The sequence below is a fragment of the Thermobia domestica genome, chromosome 1, assembly GCF_964235325.1.
Source record: "Thermobia domestica chromosome 1, izTheDome1.hap1.1, whole genome shotgun sequence".
Taxonomy (NCBI): Eukaryota; Metazoa; Arthropoda; class Insecta; order Zygentoma; family Lepismatidae; genus Thermobia; species Thermobia domestica.
In genome coordinates, this window is record NC_137454.1 from 108,659,754 (window position 1) to 108,675,795 (window position 16,042).

General features: G+C 34.9%; 1 protein-coding gene across 1 annotated transcript in view; it reads left to right on the top strand.

Moving 5' to 3' along the window:
* Nucleotides 1-6,651, top strand: part of LOC145688087 (uncharacterized) — a 130,000-nt gene extending 123,349 nt beyond the window's left edge. Inside the window, exons 15-16 of the mRNA XM_081761822.1 lie at nt 2,338-2,447; nt 4,941-6,651. Of these exons, the coding sequence (XP_081617948.1) occupies nt 2,338-2,447; nt 4,941-5,050 (220 nt within the window). The 3' untranslated portion in view covers nt 5,051-6,651. The remainder of the gene's footprint in view (nt 1-2,337; nt 2,448-4,940) is intronic.
* Nucleotides 6,652-16,042: the final 9,391 nt, after the last annotated feature.

Sequence of the window (16,042 nt, forward strand, 5' to 3'; positions counted from 1 at the left end):
CCCACCCTTGGCACCCTGCCTGCCAGTAGACAATGAATTAGAGTTCATATTTGACCTTACTTATATCCTACTATGAATAGCTTTATTGCTATTTTATATAGGACCTATACAATTATATAGTCTATAAAACACCGGATTACTGATAATGCATTTGCAAAATCTTGATGTGCAGCTCTATTGTACGAACAAGTAAAAGTGGATCATATTATCAGTGATTTTCTTACATTCTTTTCTGTAGTAATAGAGTGAGCTGCAAAATTCTCGCTTCTTTTACTGGCCGTTTCAATCGAATTTCCGGGATTTTTCAAAGTCACTGAAGTTACTGCAGAACTGCAAACATAAACCTCATCTGGTCCACTGTCATTGTTGTTCATTTTGGATTCTTGCTGGATAACATTCGTAACTGTATTATCTGCTGACGTGTTTGTTGTCTTATCACTTTCCCTACAGTCAATAAACGTTTTCTTCAGTTGCTCTCTTTCGTTTTGCTCAGGGGGTGCGGTGGCTCAGTAGTAGACTATTCACCTCCGGTGCTTGGGATCTCTGGTTCAATCCCAGCTCGCGGCGTATGGAGTTTGTGGTGGACAAACACCGTGCAGGTGGATCTTCTCGGAGTTCGTCCGTTTCCTCCCGCTTCCTTTATTCCACCATTTCATTCATTTCTCATTATCACCGTCTTTTTTATCCTAACCGGGATACGTTTAGTACGGAAAACTGCAATATTTCATTTCTTTCGTTTTCCCCCTTCTCTCTGTTTAATTTGCGTCTTTCTGCGCCTGATAATGTCTTTCTTAAACCACCCATACTGATTCAATTATCTACATCATTACGTGTGCATAATGACAACGTAAAAAAAGAACTAGATAACACTGTCTCGTTCTTTGTCATGCGGGTGTACTTGAAACAATCATTACAGTGCAGTGCTCTAACTACAATACTTTAAAAAATCTATGCCAACAGCAACTTGTGTTTAGTTCCCTTTAATCTGGTAAACAGAAAGGAAGCGAATACGATGTGCGTACACAGATGGGAGCTTCAGCAACTCAAACTTATTGCCATCAAAATTGCACAGCACGTTTAAAAAATAAAGTGCAAGTGCAACAAGACCGATTTCTCGATAACTGATTTTTAAACATATTTTTTTCTTAGGCGACCCTTCAGCGCTGGCACCCTAGGCAAATACCTACTATGACTGTGAGTTAATCTGCCTACCACTGGTCTTCAGGAAGGATTTTAATATGTGAAAAAAGAAAAATTCCGGGAAAGCAGATTTGCGGAGTAAGGTCAGTGATTGGGTGACACAACTCCGCTGCTGGGCAGAAATGTTTCACTAGAAAGGTAGTGTGGCTGGCCAAGCGCTGCAGTCACCTTACTTGTCATACTGAGGGTTTAGGCGCTTGGTTCTCTGCAGCACACGTTTCATTATTTCCACGTACGTTGGGGCATTTAACCTGGTGACATCAAGAAGGAACTCTTTGTGTACAAGAATCTCAGAGTTGAAGAACACCACTAGTAATGTCTTCATAGGGATCTCTCACCTGGAAATTTCTTGCTTTTCGGCGACCCTGTATCCCACTACTCAATACTTTGACGTTTGCCTTCAGAGTCTACCTTACTTACCAGTTTTCCTCGCCCGTGACGATAGTTTTCAGGAAATTATGATCTCGATCCGCCATGTTGATGAGATCTCCACAGGGGTTAAACTGAGGTTGCATTTGATTAGGCGTCAAAGTGTGTGCATGAGTCGATAGCAAAGCTCCTAAGAAACTATGAGGTGAGCCATCTCATGACCAATTCCCACATCCTTTACTGTTATTTGCACTGTCACATGAGAATATAGGGCCGAAAGTACCTTCACCCTCTGTATGATGTCCGGGGTGCGTACAGTTGCAGGCCGGACAATTTGAGGGCATCTTTTTAAAGTTTAAATCATTAATACATGTTTAAATCACTAATAAATACACTTCAAGGTGACATATGCTAGTCGTAATTCGTTGTCAGCATGAGTCTCTTTCACTGATTTTCCAAGTTTGAAACAGAACAATTATTTCTTCGCGGCTCCATTTTAGTGTCCATTTTTGGTTTCGACAGTGCACACTCACCTTCACGTGTACACACTATAAGCACACTTTCAGTGTCCTCACCGGGAGCGTTTACAGACTTGTCTGGACCTGTATGGTACTGGATGCAGCCGTGGCGTAACCTTACGACCGTGAGCATTATAACGTAATTCACGGAATTTTCTGGGCATAGGTTGTACTTTCACACCTTAAATATAATAGTTTGTTTTAAAGGCATGGACTAATTATCTTCTCTGATTTCCTTTTTTCTACCTAGCATAAAAGAAAAAACTCTGCCTGGAAGTTTCGCAAGGATGACATTAGGTATTCGGCTTGGAAACACACGCAGGCGATTGCGAGTTATACGAGCAACATTGGATATTGCAGGTGAAAATAATATATTTAACAAAATATAGTTCTGATAAATTATTAGTGTAATTAGAAATTATACTTATTTATAAACTTTTCATATTATTTAGATTGAACCGCAGTGTAATAAGGTGGAGAGAGAGAGAGAGAAAAAAAAAGTAGAATTATACTTTTGTTTATAAAATTCAATATATTGCTACATATAAGATGAATTTGAATAACACGTATTGCTTTATTGTAAATATATTCAGATTCGATTCGCTACAGTAAGGCAGACAGTAATGAGGTAAAGTTTTAATATTCATTTGTATTATGTGTGTGTACGTCTTAATAATAATTTTCAAATGAAAGTCATGGGGATATGGGAAATAAATAAAAGGCACTAGTATCCTTCGCTACTGACGAGTGTTATCTTTTCTTCTGATTTCATTGTCATTGCTGTTTGTTTCAAAAACGAAAGATTCATAAAAAATACGAACTATACTATAAGGAAAAACTAGAATTCTCGAGTTCGCAAATTGTATTCGAGACTACAACAAATCCATTCATGTACATTTGAAATTAGAACCTTAGTCGCAAACATTTCTGTGCATTCTTACGAATTCAAATTAAATGTTTTTTGTCTAAGAAACAAAAGTTTTCGCCTACATACTTATTTGATGAGTCAAATTACTGTCATAAAAATCAAGGAGTTTTGTTTCTAGCCCTCATATCTATTAAAGAAAAGGTATCCTATAGCATCAGCATATTGACAGGAGAGTAGTCTGTCCTAGGTGAGCAGCAGTACACACAGGATACTATAAACAACTGGACCTACCCCGGTACCTCACATTAAAGTGAGAATATGAGTAGTTTAGTGAGGAGTCAGATAGTATCCGAATATGGTCAAAATGATGGTATCATTATTGGCTGTCAGAACATGTTTGTAAACGTATATGAGAATGATATAGATTAACCTCCTTGTGTAGGTCAAAAGGTTGATCACCGCAGCTTGAAAGTAATAATAATAAGTAGGCTAAATTAATTTCAAATTTTGCATCGTCATAACAAAGAATCATTTGAAGCTCATATTATCATGTTAAGTTTACCTTGTCACGTAGAAATCTTATAATCATGTTAATTTTAAGTTTTGCTTAGTCATGGTTTGGAAAGTTCGTTTTCATAGTACGAACATTTTAAATTTCCTTAGTTATCATCTTTTAAAGTTTATTTTTACAAAACATATTGCTTTTGAAAACGTATGGTTCAAAAAAACGGATCTTTAAAGCTTAATTTACAATATATATGCATGCGTCACTAATTTCTGTGAACATCTTTTTGTATACGTGATAAGACAGTAGATGCACATCTTCTTCGTACAAACGCTGAGAAGAGATTACATTGAGCATTAGTAAAGAAGAAGTTCTGTTAAGCAAAGCGGACCCTTAGAGGGCATAGTTTAAAGTTTGCAGATGATAAAAACGGTGTGATAAACTTTATCTTTACTTGTACACTTCACATACTTAATTCATTTTATGGGCATAATTTTATTTTCGTACTTGACACAATTTAATCATCTCATGCAAATTAATTTTACTTTTTGTACTTGGCACTGTTACATTTCCAGATGTAGATTTCTATTTTGAAATAAACTTATACACATGGTTATGTATAAAGAATTACTAAATATAAATTACCATAATACAGCTTTATTATTATATCCCGTAGCATTACTCAATAGTGTAAATGTTTTAATTTATGATGTGAAATGAAATTTCAGTTGATACAAATAAGATTTTAACTTCTGTCAACTGCATTAGCTTATTTTACTATTCATGTTGAATATGATTTCTACCTTTTGTTAGGATAATTAAGACAACATTCACAAAACGATTCAGATTACAAAATAAAAGAAAACACTACAATGCAGTTAACATGTTTTTCAATAGAGTTCATTATTAATTATTGCTATTTTATTCTGGAAGAGAAACTATACCTTTGGAAATATTTTTGTAATTCCACAATAAAAATATTATACATGAGCTACGAAACCAACACACAACTATTTTTAACGGTCCTCCTTTTATCACGTTTGGGAAAGCCAGACTCATTATTCAATGCTCTTTCGTGTTACACACATCAATAAGTAAAATCTACAGAAGTTTGTTCTACACATTTTACTACATGAATAAAAATCAATACAAACGTCAAACTTCTTACATATTATATATATATATATATGTAATATGTCCTTACATTACAAAAAATCTTGCACGGATAGGATTAAATGATTATTTCACTTGAAACTTCACTCTGAACATACTCGTTTATTTTAAAATTCTATTCGAATATATACTGTATGCTTTTTGTTTACTTCAAGCTGGCTATTTATAGAGAAAATTACTTTCTCTATAAAGAGTGCCCAGATTTTTAACTATTTCTGATGTTAGAACGCTATGTCGGAGGTTTATATATTAATAACAATGACGTTATGTCAATTTATTAATATTGGATTTGGTCTCTCCGTTTCAGTGTCTATCGGTGGAGTCTTCAGCTTTTTTCTTGGAGCTAGTATTATGAGTGTTGCTGAAGTATTTTATTTACTTCTAGTTAGACCTTTCTTCATGTATCACAAATATTAGGAAGAGAGAAGGCTGAGTTAAGGAAGTCTCAAGAGAAGAATAATATTATTATTGTTTATTTACTTGAATGTAAATATGATCTTTCAAATGTTTATTTATCACAATTATATGTACGTGGGATGCATTAGATTTAAATTAGTATTCTTTGCAAACAAACACTGCAAGCACAGAGTAACACATTTTATTGTTTGTAGTTCGTTAGTAATATAGAAAAGAGATTATAGTTCCGATTTTATGTGAAAATAAAATTGTGGGATTTAATTAAAAATAGTGCAGTGTTTCGATTTGTATTGGTACTTTTGCAAGTTTAATGTTAAGTTTAACTTCACAATTATGAGCTCTTACTAACAAGGAACGTGTACGTGACTGCTAGATATTTATGAAAATTGGTACCCTAACTAACGATGGGTCGCTAATCATCATTCTGATAGTCATTCGAATGACTACCTTGTTTATTTGCTATGTATAATACATATACCAAGCTGTGCTCGATTAAGCGTCTACCGAGTTATACCCCAAAAACGCCAGAAAAAGGCAGAAAATGAAAAATATATGCAGATAACCTGATACCTATAAGAGGGGGACATGTAACCAAGAACAAGGTAGTAGTGTCACCCAAGCAGTGTTGCCATCCAAACACACTTATACTTTTCCAAATACAATGTACACCATTTTCTGGTATTAAACAATTGACATAAAACATGAAAGAAAATAAGCAAAAGATAAGTAATCAGTGTTGCCAACCGAGGGAGATACGAGGCTCTAAATTTGAGAAATTATGGGGTCCGCATAGTGAAACGAATATAGGTACAGCAACAGCAAGACTGCAGAAGCAACAAATGTACAGTAGGGAGTAAACTGCAGAATATATATAATCCAGTGAATATCGGGATTGACACAGGATTTACCCAAAAAGAACACATGTTAGAGTAGCCGTAGAAAGAAGAAGTCCCATGTTACATAATACAGAAATGTGAACAGCAAATCTTCCTGCCATGTATGAAATGCCATGTATGAAATTCATATCTCGAACTGTTTGCGAGAGTTATCAAACTAACTTTCTGAGGATTGCAACACTGCATAAATACCTTCATGCCTTCCAAATCACAAGAACGACGTTGTAGTGTTTCGAAAGAGTGTAGATAATCTGTGCCAGGAAAGAGTGAAGAAAATCAAAGATAACAAATCTGTGAGAAGAAAGTAAGGAGTGCGATTTAAGTTCAAGTTACTGGCAAAAAGGATGCATAAACTGAAAACAACTCATTCAATCTCCCTTTGTTTGTCGTAGTACCTCACGAGTGTAGTCTAAGTATGGGCTCGTAAACATGAACGAGAAGCGAATAACAGCCGAAGAGGCCAAAGCTCTCTACGAGCGGTTTATCCAATTCTAGAAGAACCAGTGCTGGCATGATATTACGGCTGCACTCAATAGAATGTAAAAAATATTTGGAGACCTGCTGAAGCATCAAGATAGAAGAAATCTGGTCGCCCAATTTAAAAATGTACCCAAAAAGTGAAAAGTGCTATTAGACGAGAACTCTTGAAGAACCCTGACCTATCAAACAATTTTTTAGAACGAAAATATCAAATTTTTGAATTCAGTGTAAGGAAATTCAAAAAAAGAAGACAAATTCAAGATTGAAACATGTAAGAGTGCACTATGTTATACAGACGAACAGAAGCGCACTAAGATCAACTGCCGCAAAGTCTCCGACAAGAAGTTCTCGAACAAGATTGTGATCATTGATGATGAAACTTACTGTTACCAAAACTTAGAGTTCGCACCTGTTTCCAAGTATGTATCATACATTGATAAACGTCAAGTTAGTCCTATCAAGTTCGTATCTTAAAGATAGATATGCGAAAAAGTTTTTGATCTGGCAAGTGATCGCGGCGGACGGCACAGTTTCGCCTAGTTTTGTTAGAAGTGGGACAACCAACGGTGACCACTATTGAGAGTGCATGAAAAGGTACTGATTCCATGTATACATAAAGAATTCACGGGATATGGCATTGTGTTCCGGTCCAATATGGCATCCTGCATTTTGTGAAAAAAGTGCGCGACGCGCTTACTGACGCTGGTATCGAGTTTGTCGGCCAAACGAGAACTCGTCAAAACTTCCTCAGGCTAGACCAATTGAGCGTTTTTGGTCTCTAGTTAATCGCAAGATGGCTCAAAGCATACTTTCATCAAAACGTGATGAAAATGGAAAAACAAAGTGGACGGAAATATCAAAAGAAATTGTAAAAAGTAGTGGACAAGCGCTTCTCAGGAAGTTCCGTCTCAAGCTTCCAGAAATCGGCAGCAAAGTTGTCTACAGCGTCAAACAGTAAACTACATCTTTTTTCAGCTATCATTTATTTCTTATAATAAAATCTGTTATGATTTCTCTTGAAATAAAAAAGTGGCTACAGGTATAAAAATTCAAAGTTCTCTTAACTCAAATCGCACTCCTTCACTCAGTATCGATTCGCAAAGATCAATGACCTGTGATAGATGTCAGTGGAGAATATATGAAATGTTAGCATTTGAGGACAAAACATACTGCACTCAGTTACCACTAATATACAAGCGCAAAATATTTTACCATAATAAAGCAATACATACAACAGGAAAGCCATTGGCAGTATGGGAGATACGTACATTTGTTGCCCTAGCTGCACACTTGATATGACACATCAAGCTGTTAGTCATTAGATGCAGTGCATGCTTTTGTTTACTCCCTACTATACATTTGTTTCTTCTGCAGTCTTGTTGTTCTTCATTTGTTCGTTTCATTCCAAGGACCCAATAATTTCCCGAATTTTGAGCCTTATATCTCCCTTATAAGGGTTAGCAGGAGTAGGGATCGAACCAGGGATCGCACTCACCAGAAGTCAATGCTCTACAACTGAGCTAAAGAGGCTGATATTAGATATTGTATTTTAATTATTTTTTTTATTTTTTATTATTAGTGGTTAGAAGAACTTCGTTACATGTAAATGGTTTTCAATTTAAATGTACCTATTTATACTGCATAATAACCAATGTTCATTTAATCCTTGCACTTAGTGGATCAAAACGCTCATATATTTCAGAAATTACATAGTTTAATTAGGTAAGAAGTTTTCAAATATAAATACTGCAATTTGTCTAACATCGTATTATTTAAAATTGAATATATTAGATGTTAGATTATATACTGTATTATATTGTATATAAGTATTATATATGTGTCTATCTGTATATGGATGCCGAATCTGTAAGTGACTACTAATTAAAGTAAGCCTGCGTTTACTAGTTTTTAAATGTTATATTAAAGATGATTTATTATTTATGGTGACTCCTCTTACCTATTCTCCTAAGCTTGTGGATTGCAACCATCTTAATAGTCAGCATTATTATTTTAGTGCTAAAGGCAAATATTTAATTTTTAATGAGATTGATATGCTTTGTATCTTAAATAAAATTCCAATGCCTTATCTTATGTAGTTTCTTCATATGAAAGGAGTGTTGTTCTTATCGATTGCATCGTTTCATCGTAATTATCAATATCAAGAAAGTCATACTTCAATTAAATAAATTGTTGTTTTGTATTACGTCCATGTTTTATTCATTTTATTGTAATTAACGCTCAAAACGCATTGCTTGTGCTCTCGCCAGATCTCTCTAGTTTAGAGAATGGTAGAATAACGAATTTTTTTTAACACTGCATAGTAATCCTTTTATTATCTAAAATTCTCATACTAATTAATAAATTGTTAATAACGAAATTGTTACTTTTTATAAACCCACAATTCAAATTTAACAATCAAATATTGTTATAACTTAACGGTTTCACTTGCATTTTAAACTTTATTAATTATTATTATCAGTTTCGTTCTCACGTTTTTTTATTATTGTTGTAATAAAAACATTCTAAATATCACTTAATTATACCATCCTCTCCGTTCAATGTGCTATCATGTAGAGTATTAAGTATAATATATAAATGTGGTACTTGTAGCTAATTTCATTTTGCCCTAGTTAAATTGCCTATAATAAATCTAAGTACTATTGGAATTTATTATTTTATTTAAATATAATTAATATTTGATCTCTGCAATATTATATACTCGTTCATTACCGCCACTGTGCACATCCATATACATTATATGTTTTCAATGCTTATTTAGCTTTAAACCTTTTAAAGTTGTGAATTTTTTTTAACGGAAGCTGGTGACCTTCAGTTAAGTAGGTATTGCTTCAGTAATATTCATCCAAGTAAGTTATCATGCTTTATACGTCGTTTTCGTAGAGTTGAATAGGTGTTCAAACGGTTCATGTACATGTGTTCCTAGTGTACTTCAATGTAGCAACATAGGATAAATAGGGAAATTTACATGTTAGAGAATATGGCGCTCTCTAGAGAGTACAGGCTATAAATGCTTTATTATAATCCATTTTCGAAACTTTTATAGTACGTTCGTAATCAGTATGCACAGTTCCATTTCAATATCTCGAATAGCTACGAGAGAAACATATTTCTCACAAGGGAACCTTCCGAAAATGATAGTTGCAGTAAAAGATGTGACCTATGCCAATTGAAACAGCTGTAACAGAGATGAGCATTCCCTAAAAATTAGCTGCCCATAGCAATAGGTTCAACAAATATAAGGGGTAGAAGTTCGGGAAACAGCAAGGTTGGACAAGGGAGGGAAAGTGCAAATTTCACAAAAAAGGGGAGCACGGCAAAATATAATGCTGACAAGTGATGTATAGGAGAGACTTGCCACAATAGGGAACAAATGAAGGAAACCAGTGGGGTTAACAGTGTTGCCAACTGCAATGAAAAGTACATGTTTTGCAAAGAGCACTATATGAAGTGAGTACTATATTCAGTGTAAACCTGTCATGTAGAACATAAGATATGACGTGTGTAATCAGTGGTACAATCTAACGAAAGAAAATAGAAAGAACAAAAGTACGAAAAATACGGAAAAGACGGAGTTGGCCATAACGCGCCACATTTGTGCATATTAGAATGAACAAAACAAGAAAGCACAACTATGCAGGAAACCGACGTACCTAGAGTAAAAAAGAAAATCGAGTTACAAAGTTGGCAACACTAACCATGAAAATCCAGACAAGTCTAATATAGTTAGGCCACTCGCTTCACAAAAAGAAAATTCCGGCAACAGGCCTTCGCATCATTTGTGCATGCTCGTCAACATTGTACGTGCAATTGTTCGATGAGACAATGCTCCAAACAGAAGATACATTTAGAGTGAGCACAGTGGAATACTGCCAATCCGTCACACATGGTACAATGATCGCTGTGAATGTCTCGAAACAGTATTCTAGAGGTTTTGGAATCTTTGGTGGTCTTTCTATCACATATTCACACCTGTAGAAAGCAAACATAGTCAAAGGCTTGAATAAACATGCCGTAAGCTAGTAATGAATTATGGCTTGAAGTTTCAGAAAATTCTCGCTTAACCAAATGTTAAAGTGAGTATCTGATAACACAAGGTCTGTAACATAGTGCACAAAATTCTTGTATGGTCTAAAAAATTAAACATCAATTGGTTGCATCAGACCCATGCAACCAGGAGGAATCAGCTCAACTTTGAAATTCACTCCGGATGGTACATGCTCGTAGATAGCAAATGTTTCCTATAGGTGTTGTTGCACATTCCATGATCTATCGAAAGAGGTACCACTCGGTCTCTATTGCCATTTGAAAGTTTGAAGTTGGCTCCTGGGGACCTAATGGGCATCCTGGGGGCACTTGCTTCTCACAGACTTTTATCGCACCCTGACATTGGTACATTCCTGTACAATTTGATCCGTCACATTTTTGTTCGTTTCACAAATCTTTCAGGCTACAAAGTTTGGTCGGACACCCTGTATATTTTTCGTACTTCTTTTTTTTCTTTTGTTAGATTGTACCACTGATTATAGACGTCATATCTTATGTTCTACATGACAGGTTGACACTGAATATTGCACTCACTTCATATAGTGCCCTTTTGCAAAACATGTACTTTTCATTGCAGTTGGCAAGACTGTTAACCCCACTTTTGTCCTTCATTTTTCGCTATTGTGGCAAGTCTCTCTATATACATCACTTGTCAGCATTGTATTTTGCCGTGCTCCCCCCTTTTTTTGCGGAATTTGCATTCCCCCTGTCCAACCTTGCTGTTTCCCGAACTTCCACTCCTTATATCTCTTGAACCTATTGCTATGGGCAGCTAATTTTTTGGGAATGCTCATCTCTGTTACAGCTCTTTTAATTGACATAGGTCACATCTTTTACTGCAACTATCATTTTCGGAAGGTTCCCTTGTCAGTTCTGTTTGAAAATACCAAATTTCAAACATAAATATTGAAGAGGTAGGATATAAAATACAAATTCTAAGCATAGTACTGTTCATTCGAATACCATGCTTTATATGTCATATTCTTGAGAATTAAACATGCTCGCAAATGATAACATGCATATGTGTATGTATTACACGAAAAAAGAGTAACTCAGGATAGAGCAATTTCTTTCCAGAAACACTTTTAAAAATATGAAGCATCTTCAGCAGCTGCGATCACAGGCAAACTATAATCAATCGTGAGATATTCTATGGTATATTAATAATGAATACGTCAAGTTTCTGTGGAATATGTAGAATAGTTATGAATTAAAATATACTTCTCATTCTTGTTTGACAATACCAGACGTCAAACGAGTATCTAAAAATATTTTTATAGATCTTTTTATTCGAGTATCATCGTTCATACGTCATTCTCTTTAGAACAAAATATGCTTTGAAATAGTACCATAGAGAATATGCTCATAATGTTAGAAGAAAGTAAACTTTGGGTTAATAATGAGGTATGTATTATCAGAAATTCAACATTTGGCAACCTTTGGGGTAAACCCGATTACAGGTACTAGATTATAATGCATCTAGATGAATGATATGTTATATAGTAATACGTAGCTAAGTTTCAGAATAATATGCAGAACAATAACTAGGTAAGGAATATTTCCCAATCATGTTTGACAATACGAGATATATAAATAGAAAAAAAATTGAGATATACACATTTCAAAACATAAACACAAAACATTAAATGGTGTCTACCAACAACTTTCTCTCATCACGAGGACGAAATGCAGCCTGTTGCCTGAGTGGGATAGGTTAACTGAGGGCTTAGACCGGAGTCCTTAATGAAAACCAGCTTAAATTAATGGTTGAGGCTGTCCTGCTACTGATTGAGGGCAGGGCGCTATGCACTCATGGCGTCTCAATGTTATAAATAAGGTCACCTCCCGCTAGTACAAGAGTAACTACCGAATTTCACGGTTTGACCACAAACCGGTAGAGTACAGAAAAGTCAGCGAACCCAGGGAACTTAATCGTTTCCGCCTACTTCCCTGCCTACCATAATCTTTCGGTGGTCACCGCTTTCCGCGTTGAGATACTGTGAACACATCATGATATTTCCGTATCTGATCCCCGATCGAATCGCACTAGTCAACTCATAGTTTGTGTTTGAGACTAGTCCATTTTCCAGATCGTATTCTTCCCTTTCGCTGGGATTAGAAACCCTTCCCAGATTTCTGGAATGGACATTCCAGTTCCGTTTGGTCACCTTCCAGACAGCATAATGTTTTTTTCCCCTGGTACGAATACTGAACTCTTCTCTTTTACCTGTTGATGTATCACACCTATGCTGTTGTTCAGATAGAATAGATGGGTGTTACTCCAACTTGACATTACTAAAATCCGCTTATCACAGCCACATTTACAAATGTAGCATTTCTTTCGTTTTCCTTCTTCGTCCTTTTCTTCCTGTTACGTGACATGATGTCATTGAGAGAGATTTACGATGGTAAGGTGAGTGAAGTTAAATATGTTTAAAAGATGTTTCTGCTTTCCTAGCGACTACTTTATTTTGAGTAGATTTCCCATTATTCATGAAATTAAACTGTGTTGCAGCATATTCAGATCTATGGACTTATTGGTATGACTGCGATAAAGAAATTATTCTTTCAGCCAGGAAACATTACAAAAATACTCTTGGGCAAAAATAGAATAAACATAACGACTGGAACAATGAACAATGAAAAAGAGGGCAATCTGGACAGACATATCTAAATTTCAATGTTTCGCCTTCAAATGCTAGATTATGCGTCGTCGTCCCGAAGGTAGCTTTCATCCTGAGTATGTAATACCTACAGCAAGGCACGGAGAAAGATGCTTTGCAGACTATCACATTGCCAATTTAGTTTTAATTAATAGAGTAAAGGTCAAAAGCGTCTTTCATAACTTTTAAATTTCATAACAATCTATCAGATTTCACTAAAGGCAATGACCATACACTATGACTTGTAACTAAAATTCAGTGTGAAATTGTTGTTTTACATGAATTGGTATTCATAATTACCTATCATTCTCCAATAATCTTTGCCTACTGTAGTTGTTCCTTTTCTTTAAAAAGTTAAGATGATGTATTACGTCAACACAATCAAATTTGAATTTTAACAACTTATACGAACGGGAGGACACAAATCAGATCTACCAAAATTTCCAGAGTACTAGAGAACAATTAAGAATTTTTATGTTTTGACAATTCCTAAAATATAAAGTGGCCAGATGGACTTTTTTAGCTTTCAAAGTTCTCATGTTCAATAAAAAACAATTTGACCTCATATTTATCTCTAAAATTGTATATGACAATCCATCTAGTGCACGTTAAGCAAAACACTGAAAATTCACTCATGCAAATTCATTTTTTAGTGAAAAATTAAATTCCCACCAAATATAAACAGTTACTTTGGACAATATACCTCTGATACATAAAAGGGGAATGACGAGGAATAACAAATTTAAAGATTTGTATAGTGAAATATAAAGAATTTAGGGGGTAGTCCTATGTACACCTTCCAAATTTTAAGAAGGGAATATTAATGTCCCCATTTACTATGAAAAGAGAATGGACCCTTTTTTTCACATAATTACATAACGTGTTAAAGGCCTATAAAATTATATCAATTAGGTCAATAACCAAATACGTGGAAATACTAATATTTATTTTTAAATTTCTCCTCAGAGAAGGAAATAAGCAGGACCACGCAATTTACATTGGTATATATTTCTTCTAGAGAATATCATTTTTTTAAAAAAATAATATAAATTTATGTTGTAATCCTATTCACCCCTCCTAAAATATAGAAAATGAAAATTAAATGATATTTTTGAGTTTTACGTGCCACGGGTATGCCGGTTAGGGTAAAGGAGATGGTGATGATGAGTAGTGAATGAAATGGTGGAATGAAGAAAGTGGGAGGAAACGGGAGAACCCCGAGAAAACCCTCGCACATGGTGTTTGTCCACCACAAGGTTCACTTGGCGGGTGCTGGGATCGAACCCGGGACACCAAGCACCAGAGGTGAACGCTCTGCCACTGAGCCACCGCGGCCCTCCTAAAATATAGAAAAGTGCATAGATGAACCCATCCCATATAAAAAAGAATGGGCTACTACAGTATTTTTTAACGATATATCTTGATAAACCTCCTTCAATGAGGATAAATTAGGTCATATACATACTAATGTTGAACTTTTCAAATTTTATACCCGCAAAAGAGAACAAAATGAACCACCAAAATTACAATGGTATATACTAGAGCCCCGGAAAATATTTACTATTTTTTTTACCAATTCCCAGGTTTAAGGGTTAGTCCTATGCACCCCTCCCAAAATTTAGGTTCAGTGTCAAAACATACTCATGTGCTATGAGAAATAATCAACCAGCGTACTCAATCATATACCAATATAAGGTAATACGATCTCACGAAACAGTATAAAATATAGAATAAAAATATCTTCTAACTTACTCCAATATTCTTGCATAACAAAGCTTTTAGGTGTAATCATAAGTGATGATCTTTCATGGTCTGCTCATATGTCCACTTTAAACAAGAAACTAAGTAGAGTGTGTTTTGCCTTATACAAACTTCAAGGTACAGTATCGAGAGAAGCACTTCTTAGCTTTTACTACGCCAAGTTTAAATCATTAATTAACTTCGGCATAATACACTGGGGATCTGCTGAAAATAATTTAAGCACTTTCCGATTGCAAAAGAAAGCGATTAGAATAATTTTTGGGTTACCCACAAAATCGTCATGTAAAAAGGTTTTCATAGAAGCAAAAATTTTAACACTTTTCAGCTTATACATCTATAAATCTATTCTTTTTACTGTGAAAAACAAGCATCTTTTTTTCTTTAATAAAAATGTTCATAGCCATAATACAAGACAAGGTAGTGACATATTTGTGATGCATCAAAAATATGCTAATATAAGCAAAACCGTGTACATGAATTGTGTCAGATTGTATAATAAACTTCCTCTGTACTTGAAAAATATGACCAATGTTTAAATTCTTGGTAAGACTTTATATAATCTACTCACTGAAAAGTGCTATTAAACAATTAAAGAATATTTAAATGACTCATTAACTGAAGAGTTGGAAACAGATACTCACCCGTGAGTACATGCCTGGTGTGGTACAAACAGTTACCTAATTAGAGGTAAATTGTCATGTTTTTATACTTAATATATCCTATTATGTGGTTTTGTATTTTTAGAAAGATTGCATGATGTACTTCTGGTACTTGACAATATTGTATTTTTTTTCTTTCTCACAACTGTAATGCTTACATGAGAATTTCTCATGCTTTGTAAGCTAATGAAGCAGGCAAATAAATGAAATGAAATGAAATACCAAAAAACTCCGAAATTTACCATTTTGGCAATTTTTCCTCACGGAAGGAAAAGAGATGGGCCACCAAAAATTACAGAGGTACAGAGGTACATACTATCATACCAAATTAAAATTTGGTTATTTCCAAAATGTCAAGGATATTGTCCTACGCACTTCTCTCACTATTTACGTGGTGGCCCAAGATACTTTTCCGAAAATTTAGAGGAGATAATCCTATACACTGCTAAACCATGGCTCCTAGACCAC